General features: G+C 38.6%; 1 protein-coding gene across 5 annotated transcripts in view; it reads left to right on the top strand.

Moving 5' to 3' along the window:
* Window positions 1-21400, top strand: part of LOC126190053 (E3 ubiquitin-protein ligase Bre1) — a 262588-nt gene that overhangs the window by 135018 nt on the left and 106170 nt on the right. For all 5 annotated transcript variants that reach the window (XM_049930989.1, XM_049930991.1, XM_049930992.1 and 2 more), the window contains exon 11: window positions 16183-16385. In XM_049930989.1, coding sequence (XP_049786946.1) covers window positions 16183-16385 — 203 coding nt within the window. The remainder of the gene's footprint in view (window positions 1-16182; window positions 16386-21400) is intronic.

Here is a 21400-nt window from a genome sequence, read left to right on the forward strand (position 1 = left end):
CAATGTTCAAACAGGGCTGCTGCTTGCCTCTCCAAATTCTGATGCTGTGCGTGATTAAAAATCACATAACACTTAACCAAATGTCAGATTTAGATTGGGTTAAATCAACAGATTGCAAATTACAGCCACATATTTTATGATTTGTTCTACAACTACTTCTACTTTTTCTGAACCTAAGAAGTAATATTTTGTTCAGAAATGAGTATGGACAAGGAAATCTCAACCTTGTGTGTGAAAATTCTTTGAAACTTATCATATTGCATATCAGTGTGAAACTATAATCATTAGCTTTTCAGTTTTATAACTTTCATTGCTGTGACTTGATTGGAACCATAATTATATTCATTTATGTGCATTTTTTATATTTTTAAATTTCACACAATTTCCAAACTTAGTTGGTCTGTAACTTTTTCACAAATATTGTCATATACCCCTGCAAATTGGTAGTAATCCAGCTCATATCTGGATAATTGCATGCATCAAATTTGAAAGAATCTTTATAGGTAGGTTAAGTAGTGCGTTGAAGTGACATGGATTGACTGCTCTTCTGTCTTAGTGGTTTGTGAACTGTATGGTAGTTGGGTATATGTGGAAGCAACCTAGATATGTTTATAAAAAGCCTCTGCCAGTGTCTTCTGCACATTATATATATTTTATATGCTTGTGTGGTACTGTGGTTTATAGCAGTGGTTGTCAAACTGCGGTCTGAATCAAGTATTCATGTGGCCCAAGTTTCTCACAAGGGGACCACATAGCTGTCTGATTTTTGTAACTTCTTGTATTTATGGTACATGAAGTTTGTAACTCAAATATAGCTCTACCAAAGCAGTTTGGTGCAGCTCTCAAAACTGCTTGAGAAAATTAACTTTTGAAGTTTTCTGACCATTTTTAATATACTAAACTAAGCTGGTGGTCTTTCGACAAGCAGCGTGGCTATGTGGTAGAATCCTTCACTTGACACGTAGGGGTCCTGAGATTGAATCCTGAAGGAATCAAATTTTTAAACAAAGGTGCATGTTATGTAAATTGAAAGTGGATTGGAAGAAAGGAAAGTAAAGGGAAGGGACTGTCAATGTTAACTGCATCGGGACTTAACGCACAGTCAGCAGCGATGAGTGAAAATGTGTGCCGGACCGGGATTGAAACCCAGAATCTTCTGCTTACTAGGCAGTTGCATTAACCACTGCACCACCCGGACACAGTGTTCATTGCAACTGTACATCTCGGCTGACCCACACTCCCACCTAGTGCCACCTATCCACAGTCCCCATCCATGTCCTCCATGCTAGCTAATTTTAGATTCCTGCAGGTGGTCAGAGGTAATTGTGCATCTGCACTGAAGAAGGTGGACTTCTTGCCCATAAAAGCAAATAAATTACGTGAATGCTTTATTTATGTTATTTTGGATTTATCTGAAACAGATACCATGCAGAGTGGTTCAGACCTCCTGTGGAACTGCCACAGTAGCCAGCATGGAGGACATGAAACAAGGACTGCGGATAGGTGACGCCAGGTGGTAGTCTGGGTCGGATGAGAAATGTGCCAAGATAGTCTGCACAGTTGCAATAAACACTGTGTCTGGGTGGCACGTTGGTTAACACAACTGCCCAGTAAGCAGGAGATCCCAGGTTTTGTGCAGTAGTGTGGGTGTGACATTCAAAAGTGTAATGTGGCTAGATGAAACTTGAGTTAATTTAGCCATTCATTATTTAGAGGCTGGAGTGGTGGAACACCTGAGGAGACAATGGCAGTGTCTGTTGAAAAAGGAGGATGAGTTACTGTTTCACATTCGGATATATCAAATGGTTTTGTACCAAATTGCCTGTTAATGTTTTGTTACCTAAAAAAGAAAAAAAACTAGGTTAGAGTCAAGAAGATATGAACAGTGTATTTTACAGAAGTGGATCAGGATGACAAGACTGTCAGTGATTGTTACATATAATGCCCAGTATCATTCAGTTGTACATGATGAGACACCTGCTGTGGCAACAAGAAAACACAGTATTAGTCAGAGCTCAAAAGATAAGACATGGATCTCAGAGAAGATTTGAAGAAGGCTGAATTGCTCTAAATTATGACACAAAAATCACAATTTCCAATACACATAATTAATGAAATTGCTAAAAGCTCGGACATGAAATCATTTGGCTTCTTCCATATGACTGTTGTTTCAGTGCCCTTGAAGGGATATGGACACAAATAAAAAATTACATTCCTGCAAACGACAAGAGTTCACAATCTCTGAAGTTGAGAAGTTCCTTGTGGAAGTAGTCAATCAAGTGACAAGTGAGACTTGGACAAAAGTTGTGAGTAGCACTGCAAGCATAATTGGAGAGGCAGCCAAAAGCAAATATGTCATGGAAAACTATGTGAGAAATTTGATTGGAAGAGAGCAGTGTAGAAGAAAATTGTTCAAAATTATATTTTTACACGCAGGAATATCGGCAAATGGGGGGGGGGGGGGTGCTCACCTTTGACCTGTTGACACAGTTTGAGTACTTTCTTCCATTTGTAGCTGTTCACACATTGATAAATTATTCTGTCACTCATTATAGAACTAGTTAATAATTCAAATATTTAACGAGAAAACAAAAACCGTTTGACAATATTGCAAAAATGCTTCGCATTTCTGTTGTGAAGTACAACAAATAACTTTGATATTTCAGCAAACTGGATAGTAGATATGAAACTTCCATGCAGATTAATACTGTGTGTTGGACTGAGACTCGAATTTGGGACCTTCGCCTTTCGTGGGCAAGCGCTCTATAGCACTTGCCCGCAAAAGGTTAAGGTCCCGAGTTCGAGTCTCGGTCCGGCACACAGTTTTAATCTGCCAGAAAGTTTCATATCAGTTCACACTTCACTGCAGAGTGAAAATCTCATTCTGGATAGTAGATAGCTTTTCAATTTTTTGAGTTTGTATATTACAAGTAGTAACTGTAAATGAATTAATACAACCTACATGCTGTCACAGTTTTTGTGTTTACCACATCTAAATAGTAGAGACCAGGCTTGGGGTTTCACAAACCAAGCCTGGCAACATTGCCGTCTGATTGCATGAACTGTCAGTATCATTCATTCATTTGATGGGTTATAGGTTTATGCAACTAATGTGAAACCCACACTATATCAATATGCCTTTTGTGTGTGTTCCTCTGTACCATGTTTTGGCATTACCTGTGAAAGCAGGCTGCAATTGCCACAATATACATTCTTTATACTTCAATAGCAGGCTTTCCCTGTTACTTTCACACTATAAGATAGAGCAGCAAAGCCATCAGCACACGGACAGTACATCCCAATGTTAAGTGTGCCAAGTGGAATAGCATGTTGGGGAGTCTTTCCGAACATGCAGAGTAATATCTAGCATTTGAGATATTCTGAATGTGTGTCTGAATGTTGACCAATGAGATGGCAGAATGTCGCCTATGTCGCACGCACACAGTCTCCCTTCAGTACTGAGTTGTGAGGCACCATATGGGTATTCAGCTGAAGCTCATATGTATACATGCCATTTTCAAGCACCAGCAAATTGAGAATATCTCAAAAACCCATCATTAATTTATGATCTGTTGTAAAAAATGACAAACACCACATACGTACTAAAAGAATTACTGTTACTTGCGTTTTATGAGAGTATGTCATTTGAAGGCAACAGCACAATGAGGATCCATCAAAAACGCATTGTTCTTGGTACAGTGTGTTATAATTAAATTTCAGTTAGTAACATAGGTACGATTAAAACTTTGGAAGGTGGTAACATGCTAAGAATGTCTACTAAGGATATGTGATCAGATTAAGGCAGTGAGTAGCGTTACAGATTCGTAACAAGAAGTGCCGTGTGGTGGTTCGCATCCCACTACATTCAATTTTTTTTCTGATATTCATGTTTTTAATAGGTTCTGATGCTTTCTTATTAGTTTAATACAAGTATATAGTATAATATTTGCTGTTATATAAGTGCGCTCTTTTCGAGGAGTGAGTTTGTTCAGTTGGGTTAATCTACAGGACAGCTACTGCTACTGAGTAGGAACATTGATCTACTAAGAGTGAACTTAGAGATGTGCTAAAACACGAGAATGCTGAAATAATGCCAATTTCCTTATTGACTGGGCATTATACTTTCCTTTTTGCCTTAAAACATGCCCATGGATACTGAAGTTCTTGTTTATGTATACTATAGACAGAACAACTTGACTTGCACATGAACGGTGAAGGGAATGAGCGTTATAATGGAGCTAAAGTAGAAATTTTACACATGCCCATTTCGTAAACAGTGTGATTTATGAAGTGGAAACATCCCACAACTGCCATTGGAGCCCATTGTGATCTTGTACTCCATGTCGGGCCCACATACCGGATGCATAAGCAGCATCATTTCCGAGCACTCAGCAGCACATTGAACTCGGCATGCTCAGTGTTGACGATGGAAAGCATGATCCATGTGCCATCGGGTTAAGAGAGAAATGTAGACTGCAGGCAGTTGTATAGTCAAAGAGAAAGAAGTTTCTCCATGGGAAACTAAATGTAAAGTAACGAAGCAATTAATTCAGTCTACCAGTGGACATTACTCTGCCGTATTAGCACAGTGCAAATTCTTCCTCTTGCCCCCCCTCCCCCCCCCCCCCCAAAAAAAAAAAAAACTAAATGATTATATAAGGTCCTTTTGCCTCCAATTGCTTAACAAAAAGTAGTATTTGTATTCTATTATCTGTTAACATAATTGAGTTCAGTGTAAAATTGACAGACATTTATATTTATATTTATATTTGTATTGCTGAAAATCCATGTAAAGGCTGCTTTACACATCTCTAAACTAAATCTTCAACACTTCTAATATTTGTTTATTATTTAACTCCAGTAAATCAAATAGTCAGCCACGCCTTAATGATCAGCGATTACATTTAATACTTAACTTCCTGCTAGAGAAGATGAAAACATTATGGACACCTAATAGATACTTTAAGTTGCATAAATACATAAAATTTTCGCCTTTCTGTTTTAAGAATCAATGAATAATAATGACAGTAACAGATTATATAAACCTCAGTAATTAACTAACGAAATAAACAAAAGTCTTTCTCGTTCGGACATGGATTATGAGAGTAACACTACATAAGTAATGCTTCTTTGTGCATTCAGGTCACCTACCCTCCACCAGGGTTTGGATTGTAAATGAATGTTAATTCTTTGTCTCCCATCAGTGCATTAAACAATGCCACCCTCACTGTTAGATACAGTATACCTCCATGTAACGTAGGATGACTGATGCAGTACAGAGTCATACATCAATAAATCTTACTCTCTCAGTAAAACAGTGAATAACTTGATAATTTATGAAACGTGTATTTATAGCTTAATAATCAATCCATATACTTCTTGCAGTAAAACTTTGAACTACATTCTAATTCAAATAACTTGATAATTGACACTTTACACATTGGAACTTATTTCCTTTATTGGAGTGCTCAGTGTTACGCCCAAACTGTTCATTGTTGCCTAACTGCCACAACAATTGGTCAGTTCACTTCCAGTTCCTTGTCGTGCGTGCTTTCTTGATGTGTTTGTTTTGTATTTCATCACAAATCACACACACACACACACACACACACACACACACACACACAATGATGCTAGTGAAATACACTTGTTTCATACAGTAACTAAACTCTGCTTGATACTAACTAAACTCTGCTTGATACTCCGCACAAGATGTGATTCAGCACCACATATACAGTTAGCATCATTACCAAGATCAGCTTATATTAGATAAGCTTCCCACGAAATGAGGTGAAGCTGAATTTTTGGAGTGTTTTTTATTTCTAATCAAGACTTTGATTATTATTTTTGTTCAGTTAATTGGTTTAAATGTAATTTTTTTCTTTCTAATTCTTTGCCAAGTCATTTTCATCATAATATTTTTATTTGCTTTTATTTCTTGGTCTATCATTCATTTTTCATCTGGAATCTGCCTGTGTCACCTGTAATCTGCAACCAAGTATGAACAAGGACTGTGCATCAGTTGGTAAAGTGGCAGCTGGTGTAGGCAGTGTGTGGATAGTTTCAGGCAGCACCAGCCAATGATAACGAAAAATTAGTTTGTTTCTAGTGCTGAAGCTGATTTTTGTTTTGTTTTGAGTTTGTTTGTTGAGGTTAACTTTAATTGCATTAAGAAAGTGATTGTGATTTTGGTTCTGCCACAGACTGTTAACCACCATTTTCTCAGATACGTAGCATATCATGAGGCTTTGGCTAGCTTAGGACATGAGTTGAAATGCAGGGCTACAAAATGCCATATCCACTGCAGTTCAGTGATTGATTGCTTAAAATCAGCTGTCGATAGAGCATCTTGCATTTCCAACATACCTCATGGCAGCCTCTTCCAACATTGCTCTGTGTGACACATTAACAGCATTTGTGAAGTGACCTACCATATTGAGTCTCATCTATAACAAAGCGGTAGTTGGCAGCCGTTGTGGCAACACTGTAGTGGCAAGTGACAGACGTCAAATATCGAGTAATTTTAATTGTACTATTAACAGTGTATATTTAAGTGTGTCTACTCATAGCTCTACTTTCCAGAACTACACCATAGTCAAAACAGATATCTTCCTTAGGGAAGTCATTAAGGCTTAAAAGCTTCATTTAAATATGCATTTGTACTCCCACACTTATTATCCTAAAGTTTAACAATAATGTACCTGTGAATATCTTTACTGGTAAGCTTACTTCCTTGACATGTGGTGATATGAAAAATCACTTCTTTATTTATGTATTCACTGCAGCATAAATATTTTTCGTACTGAGGTTTACAGTAGTCGTATACTTCAGTTTACTAAGCAGATTCAGAAGGATGTAGGTTGCAGTAGGTACTGGGAGATGAAGAAGCTTGCACAGGATAGAGTAGCATGGAGAGCTGCATCAAACCAGTCTCAGGACTGAAGACCACAACAACAACATATTGTGGTATGCCTGGGCTTCATGTCTATCTTGGTTACAATAATTCATTCACTATGCTGTTTGCAGTAGCATTACTCCTGCATTACTCCTATTTCATTTTATATTTATAACCCTCTATACACATGACCAGAAGCCATGTTCCTCTTGCCATTGAACTTCACTAATTCACACTATATCGAACTTTAACCTATCCATCTTCCTTTTTAAATTTTCTAACGTACCTCCCGGATTAAGGGATCTGACATTCCACGCTGTGATCCGTGGAATGCCGGTTTTATTTCTTCTTATAAGGACATCCTCCTGAGTAGCTCACCCAGAGATCTGAATGGGAGACTATTTTACCACTGGAATATTTTACGCAAGAGGACACCATCATCATTTAACCATACAGTAAAGCTGCATGTCCTTGTGAAAAATTTCGGTTGTAGTTTCCTCTTGCTTTCAGCCTTTCAAAATACCAGCACAGCAAGGTCGTTTTGGTTAATGTTACAAGGCCAGATCAGTCAATCATCCACACTGTTTGCCCCTGCAGCTACTGAAAAGGCTGCTGTCCCTCTTCCGGAGCCACACGTTTGTCTGGCCTCTCAACAGATACCTATCGGTATGGCTCTCTGTATCGCTGAGGCATGCAAGCCTCCCCAACAAAAGCAAGGTCCATGGTTCATGTGGGGGATTTGGTTGCTATGGTCAATAGATCTTATTTATGCCTTCTGTTGTGCTAACTCACATTTGTTTGGTTTTTATCAAGTCATCAAATAACTACATCTTAAATATAATGGTTACATTGGGTGACACTACAATGTGGGTTCACTTACATCTTCTTTGTTGTTTACTTCTGTTGCTATAGGCAAAGCCATATATTTTTCCATTATTTCTTGAAAATCCCTTTTTATATCTCGAAACTAACTCCTCACTTTGATTGATCTGTCCCTAGTCACCTTTACTTTATTTGAATTTGACAGTTGCCGTCTAATAGCTTTCTTGAGGCTGTGAACATGTTGTGCAGTGTCACTCCTGACAGTGTACCTTCGTCTCCATCTGCTGAGGCTCGATGACTGTAAGAGGGCTCACACCAAAACCTCCAGATGCCAGACACTCAGTTCGGTACTAAATATTGTATGTCGATTGTGTATCGACCAAAACTCTGATTTACTATGTACTATGTGCTGTCGTCCAGCAGAACGGGCGTAAACAGTAATTAAAAGTAACACCAGAACTATGGAGCACAGAAAGCATAACTGTGAGTAACTAATACATACAGCTTTCGTGGGGAAGCTGGTAGAGAGCATTAGATCGTTTTACCAGTGGTCCTGGGATCGAACCCTATGACGCCAATTTTTATCGAACCCTATGATGCCAATTTTTTTTATTGTCTTATGCATGATAGTGTTATATGGGACAATATGTTTGACATGTAAAGGGGCTGTTTGGAGTTTACAGCAAAGTTCCCTTGGCCGTCTGCTTTTGCTTAATTTCTTTGAAGGTAGTAAACCTATAAAGTAAATCTGTAGTTTCATAGAACATACAATCAGAACAGAAAAATAAACAATTACATCACACTTGCAGAATTAGTAGTAGTAGTAGTAGTAGTAGTAGTAGTAGTAGTAGTAGTAGTAGTAATAATAATAATAATAATAATAATAATAATAATAATAATACACAACAAAACTAATAGTAGTAATAATTAACAAAATAATAAAATTAGTGTACATAACATGCAAAAATCAATGCAGACACACACACTCTCCAATTTCCCTCTACTGTTTCCAGTCGTACAACATGCATCATGCAAGACACCTAGTGCAAGATCTGTTTTTCATTGCAGGCGTCATATAATCTGCAAATGCTTGGGTTGCCTTTGTCTGCTTTCTGACATTAAGCTAATCTTTGATAATTTTGATTTTCTCGTTTTTCGAGTAAGACACTGCACTTTTCTCCTTCTGCGGTATTTGATCATTTTCATTGCTTGAGAACCATTCTGGTGACGATATCGAAGACATCAACTATAATCCGTTCAGTTGGTCACAAATGAACAATTCCACTCCGCCTGGTGTGTGCTTGTTGATATCTAATGTTTCTCTTCAGTGATGCTTGATGCATTCGATTATCAATTATGTCCAGTAGGAATGTTGTACTCCTTCAGTCATTTTCATTGTTGTACGTACACAACAGTCACTATGCAACAGTTCGACAAGAATGTCAATAATTTTCCATGGATTCATGTTGCACAACAGCAGTACAGTACCTGTAGCAAGCAGACTGGATAGCAACTGCATGTCTGTGTGCACGCAAACATGAGACTCTAGCCTCGACACGCACATGTAATGTACGCAGCACTGCCATATGCAGCCTATTATTATTATTGTTGTTGTTGTTGTTGTTGTTACCATTAATACTTCTGCATGTGTGATGCAATTGTTTCTTTATTATACTGTTTTAAATGTGTATGTTTATTCCATGAAACTACAAATGCACTAGCTACTTCATCTCGAGTGGTGTCTGTTCTGTTACACATGTCTGCAGAACTCCACACCTACCTCTGCAAATGCACTCTATAGCCTTGCTGCATTCAACTAATGAAGTGAAAGCAGACTGCAAAAAGAACATTGTTACAAATTCTGAAAGCTCCTGTTACATGTCAGGAAAATGTCCTCCCATGTAATAGTTTCACATGTAAACGGTTAAAAAAAGTCATCAGTGGGTTTGAACGCAGGACCTATGGTATGACAACCTCGCACTTCACCAACTCATCCATGCAAGATCTACAAAACAGTCAGTCACAGATATGCATTTCCTGTGTTCCGTAGTTCTTGTGTTACTTTTAATTGTCATTTATGCATTTTCTAGTGGGTAACAGCACATAGCACAAACTAAATTGGTGTTTTGATTGATAATCTATTGACATACAATGTTTGGTACCAATCTGAGTGTCTGACATTTGGAGGTTTGGGTACCAGATTTACATGAGCTGCGTACAAAATGATGCAAACTGTGTATGTTAACTTTTCTGTATTTTACTTTCACTTTTTGTCTACACATAACTTCAATGACAATTTTGGTTGGACATACTTCAGGCAATTTCAACATACATATGTTTCCCTTTGACATTAGCTAATGATTGAGAGAGTTTTAATGACTATTCATAATTTGTTTTCTTTTTTGGCATTTTTTGCTCTATGCTCTCCAAGACATGGCGAAGCTCTGATGTCCCAAAGGACAAGCAGTCCGCCACAGCCAATAAAGCATTTTTTTTGCCATCGCACCTTGCAGATATCCAGAGTTGACATTATTTACAATTAATCTGCATGGACATAAAACAAGGGTGCATACAGTACAACATTCTCCACTTAATTACCTAAAATACACTTTCCACTCTCACGAACATCTTTCTTCAGCCTAAGAGTATAATAGTGTAACATGTTACTCCGAAGAACCTCATGTTGTTGTACTACAGGTGACACATGGTAGACTCAAACAATAAAAGAATGATAGGAAGAAAAAATAAGAGCAAATAAATAAGTCAAACAGTGATGAAAGTGGTGTGCCAAAATATTATAAACAAACAATTACATTTAAACCAATTAATTGGATGAAAATAATAATCTTGTCCTTTGATTAGATTTAGAAATAAAAAATTCCAAAGCTTGTGACGAGATTTGAATCCACCACCTTCTACATGTCAGGAATATATTTTAATCGCTAACCTACAGCACCATCCTGCATTACACAGTTACACTTACAGCTTTCCAGAACCAGTCGCAGTAGTGATTTGCTGCCTTCAAAAAGTTCAGCCTCATATACAAAGCATATCTAATGTAGGCCGATATCTGTGATGGTAATAACTGTGTATGTGGTGTCAAATCATGTCTTGTGCTAAAGGATGTAGTAGTTTTTGGTTAGCGCCACGTATGAAAGGTTGCATATTTTGTTAGCATCATTGTGTGGGTTTAATCATGGCTGATGAAATGCAAAATAATGGGGCAGGCCCAAGACAAAATTCCAAATATATCAAAAAAGAAAGCCGGATCAGAAATTAGAAATAAACTGACCAATTGCTGTGTCAGTTTGACAGTGCAGAACAGTTCGGTTATGTCATTGAGTGCTTTGGATTGGAGGAAACCAGCTCTAATGCATGGAATATAAACCAACAAGTAATTTTAATCAGACTATAGTCTTCCATTGTAAGCAGTGGCATAATATTAAAAGTATCAATTAAAGATAAGATGGGTCATTCAATAAGATGTCACATTTTTCATCCAAAAAGTTCAAGATTGCATCAATATTAAACTAAATTCAGTGAAACATTTTCAGAATGGGCCACTACTTACAGAGACAGCAGTCAAACAGGCTTGGCAGATACTTAAATGTAAAAATTTTGGGGAATATTCAGTTGTAATGGAGAAGCATATTGCTCCTAATGGTTGCAAAGATGAAGCCCCTTGGAGTATGTTAAGGCAGATTTCCTCTGTCTGAAAGTGCAGCTAAACATATCAAAATCATTGTGTTGTTTTAAGAGCCAACAGTATAGCCATATGGTACTCATATATACAGGGTGAGTCACCTAACGTTACAGCTGGATATGTTTCGTAAACCACATCAAGTACTGACGATCCGATTCCACAGACTGAACGTGAGGAGAGAGGCTAGTGTAATTGTTTAATACAAACCATAAAAAAATGCACGGAAGTATGTTTTTTAACACAAACCTACGTTTTTTAAAATGGAACCACGTTAGTTTTGTTAGCACATCTGAACATATAAACAAATACGTAATCGGTGCCGTTTGTTGCATTGTAAAATGTTAATTACATACGGAGATATTGTAACCTAAAGTTGACGCTTGAAACCTCCGACGTTCAGTTGCGTGTTGTAACAGCTACAACATTCATCGCGTTTCTACAGAATGATCTGCCAACTTTGCTCGAAAATGTCCCACTGGAAACGCGTCGATGTGTGTGGTATCAGCCTGATGGTGCACTTGCACATTCCGCAATTAACACTAGGCTGACCCTTGACAGGATGTTCGACGGGCATTTCATAGGATGTGGAGGATGCATAAATTGGCCAGCCCATTCTCCTGATCTTACACCTCTGGACTTCTTTCTGTGGAGTACGTTAAAGGAGAATGTGTACCATGATGTGCCTACAACCCCAGAGGATATGAAACAATGTATTGTGGCAGCCTGCAGCGACATTACACCAGATGTACTGCGGCATGTATGACATTCATTACGCCAGAGGTTGCAATTGTGTGCAGCAGATGATGGCCACCACATTGAACATCTATTGGCCTGACATGTTGGGACACACTCTATTCCACTCCGTAATTGAAAACGGAAATACCTCACCCCTCATGGTAATGTACATGTGCGTGAGTCAAAAAGACCAATAAAAAGGTGTTAGCATGTGGACGTAATGTGCTGTTCCAGTCACTTCTGTATCTAAGGTCCATCACCGTTCCCTTTGGATCCCTACGTAATTCAGTGCTCTCCGATACACACGATCGAACAGCGGAGGAGTGGTACTCAAGCATCAACTTTAGGTTGCAATATCTCCGTATGTAATTAACATTTTACAATGCAACAAACGGCACTGATTACGTATTTGTTTATATGTTCAGATGTGCTAGCAAAACTAACGGGGTTTCATTTTAAAAAAATGTAGGTTTGTGTTAAAAAACATAATTCCGTGCATTTTTTTATGGTTCGTATTAACCAATTACACTAGCCCCTCTCCTCACGTTCGGTCTGTGGAATCAATTCATCAGTATTTGATGTGGTTTATGAAATACATCCAGCGGTAATGTTAGGTGACTCACCCTGTATAGTGGGCAAGCAGTGTGGGAAAGTAGCCCCCAAAGCAGAAGTCACATGCTAGCTCTCAAAATCATGCTTCAGATGCTTCAGCAATTATGCAGTATGGAGACAAATTGCTTAGTTTCCAGGAGGAAAATAACACTGAAAAGATAGTCATGAAGTAAGTGCTTTAGATTGATGTGAAGAAGATGGTAAGCCCCTACATTGGCACATAGTTCACCATGTCATTGACCTCTGTAGTTATGAAGCCTGTCCCCCAAAGTTGATATATCAACTGAGAAACAGATATGCATCATAAGTATGAATGTGAGCAGTTGCAATTGTGAGGAAATCATTACTACCACACCAATAACAAGCAATACTGGAACTGCCAAATGCAAACCATGTAACAAAGAGCAATGTAAAATCCAAGAAGCAGTATGCTGAGGCATTCATTACTACCATCAGCACTAAAAGAAAATGTCAAAAATAAATAAATAGAAACATGATAAGATGATTTAAAAGGTATGGATCACTACACTTCTATTAGCAAAAGATATAGTGCAGTATGAAATCTGTTGGAGGAACCCAACCAGTCCATACTGTGAACCCTCAGCTGCCATATGTTTACCCAGTCTAATGAGCAAGGAAAAATAGGGGTGGGGGAGTGGGAGGGTGAGAAGGGTGTGTGTGTGTGTGTGGGAGAGAGAGAGAGAGAGAGAGAGAGAGAGAGAGAGAGAGAGAGAGAGAGAGCTTGCAAGTAGTAATAGCAAACATGCCATATTGCATAAATACGATGTGTTTCACATGTGACAACATGGGCTGTGTCCGGCGTTCCGCGGGAATCAGTATCATGGAGGCCTGCTCAAATTGATGCATATGCTCTTGTTTGTTTTGGAAGTTACTTTTGAAAAAATATTCATTGTTCTCAATGAATTTTTCTACTAGACTTTATAATTATTTTACTTTTTCTTAAGTTAAACATAACAAAAAATTTATGTCTATTTTAGATGGTCATAAAGTCTCTCCCCACCTTCTTCCTTCACACTAGATGTGACTTTTCACAACAAATTTCATACACGATATTTTCATGCAGAGGCAAATACACTGACACTAGGTAGGTAACATGGAGTCCTGCATAGAACCAATCATAGGGCTAAGGACAACAGCAGCAGCAAAAACAGAATAGCTTTTATCTCTTAGATACCATTGTGCCTTTTGAACTGTAAAAATTTCCAGTTTTCTGCGTGACTTATGTTTCCAGTTATTATTGAATAGTCTGTCTCTTAAGTACCACTGACAGTATTTGAAATTAGTGTATTTCTCTCACTGGCAACTCAACGTTGTTTCCTGAAGTGAGCACATGCAGTAATCTGTTTATTCTTGTTCCTGGACAGTGAGCTAAAATGTTGTTGGGCTTTGTAGTTTGTATGCTAGACATATAATTGGAAAAACACACAATTAAAACTACTTTGATTTTACTCATTTTTCTATCTAATGGAAGACTGTAATAAATAAATAAATAGGTATTGTTGATTATCATCTTTGTGTGTGTGTGGGGGGGGGGGGGGGGGGGGGGGGCGTGTTACAGGCTGTGTCCCAATGAAATAAAGATGCAATTTAAAACTCATTCTGCACTGCTAAGAACTGTATTAGTGCCTACTGCTTTTTGCCGTTTTTTATCATTTGGGGGAAGGAATGATACACACACACACACACACACCAGCAGTGTCAAAGTACCATTTGGAAACATTACCAGTGCTTTGCTTATGCCACGTTTTGACAAAGCTATAATTGAACTCGGTCCTCATTCTTTGTTACAAATTTCAGGACAAAATTACAAAATACTTGTAAGATACTACATTTGGAAAATTGTTAACGCTGTATGGGAACAAGTCTGAAATAGTGATAGATATTTTATGGAAAGTGTGTGCTGTGTTCTCAGTTGGTTATTAAATAAGTTAACTACACTTTACTTTATGAAGTAAACTACTGGCCATTGAAATTGCTACACCAAGAAGAAACGCAGATGATAAGCGGGTATTCATTGGACAAATATATTATACTGGAACTGACATGTGATTACATTTTCATGCAACTTTGGTGCATAGATCGTGAGAAATGAGTACCCAGAACAACCACCTCTGGCCGTAATAACGGCCTTGATACGCGTGGGCATTGAGTCAAACCGAGCTTGGATGGTGTGTACAGACAGCTGCCCATGCAGCTTCAACACGATACCACAGTTCATTAAGAGTATTGTGATGAGCCAGTTGCTCGGCCACCATTGACCAGACGTTTTCAGTTGGTGAGAAATCTGGAGAATGTGCTGGCCAGTGCAGCAGTCAAACATTTTCTGTATCCAGAAAGGCTCATACAGGACCTGCAACATGCGGTCATGCATTATCCTGCTGAAATGTAGGGTTTCGCAGGGATCGAATGAAGGGTAGAGCCACGGCTCATAACACACCTGAAATATAACGTCCAATGTTCAAAATGCCGTCAATGCGAACAAAAGGTGACCGAGACGGGTAATCAATGGCACCCCATACCATCACGCCGGGTGATATGCCAATACGGCGATGACGAATACACGCTTCCAGTGTGTGTTCACCACGATATCGCCAAACATGGATGCGACCATCATGATGCTATAAACAGAACCTGGATTCATCCGAAAAAATGACATTTTGCCATTCGTGCACCCAGGTTCGTCATTGACTACACCATCACAGGCGCTCCTGTCTGTGATGCGGCATCAAGGGTAACAGCAGCCATGGTCTCCGAGCTGATAGTCCATGCTGCTGCAAACGTCGTCGAACTGTTCATGCAGATGGTTGTTGTCTTACAATCGTCCCCATCTGTTGACTCGGGGATCGAGATGTGGCTGCACGATCCATTACAGCCATGTGGATAAGATGCCTATCTCGACTGCTAGTGATATGAGGCAGTTGGGATCCAACATGGCGTTCCATATTACCCTCCTGAACCCACCAATTCCACATTCTGCTAACAGTCATTGGATCTCTACCAATGTGAGCAGCAATGACGTGATAAGATAAACTGCATTCGCGATAGGCTACAATCCGACCTTTATCAAAGTCGGAAATGTGATGGTACACATTTCCCCTCCTTTCTCGAGGCATCACAACAACGTTTCACCAAGCAACGCCGGTCAACTGCTGTTCGTGTATGAGAAATCGATTGGAAACTTTCCTCATGTCAGCACGTTGTAGGTGTCGCCACCAGCGCCAACCGTATGTGAATGCTCTGAAAAGCTAATCATTTGCATATCACAGCATCTTCTTCCTATTGGTTAAATTTCGCATCTGTAGCATGTCATCTTTGTGGTGTAGCAATTTTAATGGCCAGTAGTGTAAAATGTTTTGATATTAAATTAAAAATTTTTACTGTTACTGTAACACAGGGAGAAGAGGCAGAACGAGAGTGTGGTGATAAGGAAAGACAGCTTACATCACCAACAATTAAGAAAGAGAAGGACATAAAACGAGAGAAGGGGGAGGTCAAAAAAGAAATCAAAACCGAAAAAGATCACCGTGAACAGCATCGGGGAAAAGATGCTAAAACAGCGGAATCAGAACTTGTACGAGATCTGAGGGCTCAGTTAAAGTGAGTTTTGAAGGACTAACTCTAATACATCATTGACATTGACTTTGATGTAGGATTTTACAACTTTATTAATGCTAGAGATTTCCTTCGGCTTTGGGCAATTTTCAGTCTTGTGCCATTTGTAAAAAAAAAAAAAATACGGACTAGCAGTTCTGTGCTTGTGCTGTAACTCCTCTTCTTGCATGAAATTTGTTTTTAACAACCCATCCCCTCCCCCATCCACATACTCAAACACATCAGGAATAAGGACATTTAATTTTTTTGTTCTCTTCAGAGCATCACAGACTGCATTTTTGTTGTATAATCACAAACTGTATTTTTATTTTTACAGTAGTATTCTAGCAAAAGTATATTACCTTGCTATGTACAATTGCTGCATTTGGCACATTTTTATTATATAGCATTCATATAATATTGTGAAAAATGTCATTTTGTGTACTCGGAAATCACAATTTCTTTTAAAACCTATGAGGAGGTCATTAAGGGAAAATATTATGTACACTCTATTTATTAATATTTTATCCTTTCCATTATACTACTCAGTGCATGTGTAAAGTAACTGTGCATGTTGTTCAGAAAGCTTTTCTTTTAACATCTGTGATAGACAATTAACATTGTGTTACTGTTATTGTATCTATCGCAATTGTAAGTATTCCTGTATTCATGATTCCTTCGTGTTGTGCATTTTGGCAACTACAAGATTTCTTCTGTGTGTAGTGCAACAAACTTCATAATGTTAATTGTGTATTAAAAACCAATGTATAGGACAAAATAGAAAGAACAAGAGGAGAAGATAAAGAAAGGTGTTACAGTACCATCCATGTGAGGGGGGGATAAACAGGCAAGCAGATATTATTATTCCCCCATATGTTCTTTGTTTTTTGCATATGATGTTTGAAAATAAAAATATATATGTCAGTAACAATTATGTATTATGTTATTAACACTTTGAAGATTGGCCACTTAGAAAAATATTGGGCTTAGGAAACAGGTCATTTATGCCGTTATTTAAAGCATAACTGGCACATGTATCTTCAAGAGTAGTACATACAAAACAAATACCAAACTTCAGGATTTATTTTTCATATTTCTTTAGTTCTTTGATAGATTACAAATTTTAAAGTAATGATGACAGAAAGTATAACTATCCTTACTTTTTCAAAATAAAAAAAAAAAAGTGAGATGAGTTATTGAGAAATTTTTTCCTCTTGAGCTTCCAAAATTTCTTGCTAACTCAATAAACATGACATATTTCTAGCAGAATTACAGCAAACTGAAACCTAATGAGTACATGCATGAAATTATGCCAATGTGATCAGATTGGCTCAGCCATTCGCAACAGCAGATGTTGTGTTCGCTACTATTGTTATATACAATTTTAGGAATTGACAACTGGAGGCAGTATTCAAGTGATAGGTGCCTTGTGCATCAAGAAAATTGTGGCCAGACATATTATTGAGCATAAAGTTGTGGCCTCCAAAGTGTTAAACATTACAGATTGCATTTATATACACTATGTGATCAAATGTATCTGGACACCTGGCTGAAAATGACTTAAAAGTTCATGGCACCCTCCATTGGTAATGCTAGAATTTAATATGGTGTTGGCCCACCCTTAGCCTTGACGAGAGCTTCCACTCTCGCAGGCATATGTTCAATAAGGTGCTGGAAGGTTTCTTGGGGAATGGCAGCCCATTCTTCACAGAGCGCTGCACCGAGGAGAGATGTCGATGTTGGTCGGTGAGGCCTACATGAAGTCAGCATTCCAAAATGTCCCAAAAGTGGTCTATAGGATTTGGGTCAGGACTCTGTGCAGGCCAATCCATTACAGGGATGTTATTATCAAGTATCCACTTTGCCACAGGCTGTGTATTATGAACAGCTGCTCGATCGTGTTGAAAGATGCAATCGCCATCCCTGAATAGCTCTTCAACATTTGGAAGCAAGAAGGTGCCGAAAACATCAGTGTAGGCCTGTGCTGTGATAGTGCCACGCAAAACAACAAGGGGTGCAAGTCCCCTCCATGAAAAACACAACTACACCATACCACCACCACCACCATCACCACCTCCGAATTTTACTGTTGACACTGTACATGCTGGCAGATGTTTAGCAGGCATTTGCCATACCCACACCCTGCCATCGGATCGCCATATTGTGTACTGTGATTCATTACTCCACACAACGTTTTTCCAGTGTTCAATTGTCTAATGTTTACACTCCTTACACAAAGTGAGGCGTCGTTTGGCATTTACTGGCATGATGTGTGGCTTATGAGCAGCCGCTCAATCATGAAATCCAAGTTTTCTCATATCCCGCCTAACTGTCGTAGTATTTGCAGTGGATCCTGATGCAGTTTGGAATTCCTGTGTGATGGTCTGGATAGATTTCTGCCGATTACATATTATGACCCTCTTCAACTGTCGGCGGTCTCTGTCGGTCAACAGACGAAGTCAGCCTGTACACTTTTGTGCTGTATGCGTCCCTTCACATTTCCACTACACTCTCACATCGGAAACAGTGAACCTAGGGATGTTTAGCAGTTTGAAAATCTCGCGTACAGACAAATGATACAAGTGACACCCAGTCATCTGACCACGATCGAAGTCCATGAGTTCCGTGGAGCACACCATTCTGATCTCTCACAATGTCCGTTGACTGCCGTATTTACTTGAATCTAAGCTGCACCTGAAAAATGACTCGAAATCAAGGGAAAAAAAAAATTCCCGAATCTAAGCCGCACCTGAAATTTGAGACTTGAAATTCAAAGGAGAGAAAAGTTTTAGCCCGCGCCTCCAAATGGAAACAAAGTTGGTCCATTGTAATATGAGACACAATTTAGGTTGAATGAATGACGATTCAGCTACAGTAGTTTGGTTTGAGTCGTAAGCTTAGCAGTTCAGTTTTACCAGGTAGCCATTGCTATGTGTAAGGCGCTCCGTCCGTATTTATACGAGTACCCTTCCTTCTTCATGTGCTTCGTCTGGTTTGAATCGATTGCTTATTTTTGTTTGATCTGATAAGTGCTGTTCTCTTTGTTATAGGTGTTTGTCACTCTAAGCTGAAAATGCGTTATTGTACTGTGTCATGCATTGTTTGTTGCATTCTGATAATGTGTGTTTACGACCTGTCGCCGATCGCGGCATGGCTTGCTTTTGTGCGCGCTACCGCCGCTTACGATAAAAAAAAGAGAGGTATTGTCTCATTCGCGAAACAATGGCAAGAGACTGCTATTTGTTGTTACTTACACTGCTGCTTTCTTTGATAATGATCAACAAGAACCAAATAATAGACTGCGTATGATAGATGATGATCTGAATGAGAGTTTAGCTAAAATTTTTCGCCGTTTGAAAATCTTTGCAGACGCCTCTTCTGTACATTACATTCTGCACAGAAATTAGTCATCTTAGATTTAAAAATCTAGTCAATTGCCGTGCTTCATTTCTGACTGTATCACTATTAGGCATAAGAATAATACAAATATAAACATGACATGATATGTACATTCTTCCGCGTTTGCTGTTGTCTGAGACTAGTTTCGTAGTTTATTAGGCAGACAGTATTTAAATGAGATAGCAGCAAACACAAAAGAATACATGGCAAAATGTTTATTTTCATATTATTCTTGTGGTGAAGAGAATACTGCATGTGATTCACAATTCATAAAAGTTCCTATTAGCAACCATCTCTTCTCACAGGTAGGAAAAAATTCAGAACGTAGAATTGGCCATATTGACAAACATCCCAAACAGTCTTGCCAGTCAGATTTTCATAGTACATTGAAATGCTGCTACATTCGAAGATAAACGGTACGGAATTTGTATTTACTTCGTTGGATAATGTATGAATGCGGTGGTCGAAACTCGGGGAGAAAAAAAGCTCGTCTTCCACCGTTTTTTTAAATTTATTTACTGGCTCAGAGGTTTTGGCGCCAGTATTTATCTTTCTGCCTGCAAAGCATGCTTGTATAACACTACATATATTCGACGGCAGAAGGTAGTTGTGGCGGCACCTACCAACATTTTTCAGAACTTCCGCTTACTTTGCAGTCGATTCTAAGCCGCAGGCAGTTTTTTGGATTACAAAAACCGGAAAAAAAGTGCGGCTTAGATTCGAGTAAATACGGTACTGAGGTCGCTGGTATGGAGTACCTGGCAGTAGGTGGCAGCACACTGCACCTAATATGAAAAATGTACTTTTTATCACATACTGCACATTATTGAAAAGAAAAAGAAAATTTTACGTTGATCCTATTAATCTAATCAATTCAAGAAAAAATAACTCATCAACTATACACAGTTGAAATTGCTTAATAAGAAACCACTGTCCAAGAGGTTAAACTGCCCGTCCATCAAAACATCACTTTCTATGAAAGCAACCACTCGGAGTGTATACTGAAACAAAGATACCAAACTGCTTTCAACATACAGCAGCAATTTGTGGATTGTTGCCAGTGAACATTTGATAACCTTCACATTTTCTGCTTGCTTGAAAAGTTGCTGTTCCACTAAATTCATAATGGATGTTATGTATTACACTACTGCAACGTGCCTCTCCAGGTGTATGTGATATGGCTCTTTGCCGGCATTGATTGACTTCATCATTGTCATAATCATCATCCTCTTTGCCAGCATTAACTGAATTCATAGTCATCATCATCCTAGGGTTGAAGCAAGACCTTATGGCTGTGAACACAGACTTGCATGGACATGTTGCTGTAAGAGTAGTCAGCCTTGTTAGCAGCAGCCCATTGCATTAAAGAACACCTTCAGCTCTACCTGGAGTATTTCTCTCTTCATATTTTTCAAAATGTTGCTGGTTTCAACACACAAATTCCATTCCAGTCATAATGAAGTCATCTTCAAGCTATTTTAACTTCAAATGTAGTCTGTGAGAATTAAGGTATTTGCAGACTGTTAAATACATGGTAAAATTCCTGAAATAACTGGCATGTTCTTTAACACAAAAATTGTATTTCAGTTATATCATCATGCGTTAGATAACTCCCACATGTT

Source organism: Schistocerca cancellata, chromosome 1 (genome assembly GCF_023864275.1).
Source record: "Schistocerca cancellata isolate TAMUIC-IGC-003103 chromosome 1, iqSchCanc2.1, whole genome shotgun sequence".
NCBI lineage: Eukaryota > Metazoa > Arthropoda > Insecta > Orthoptera > Acrididae > Schistocerca > Schistocerca cancellata.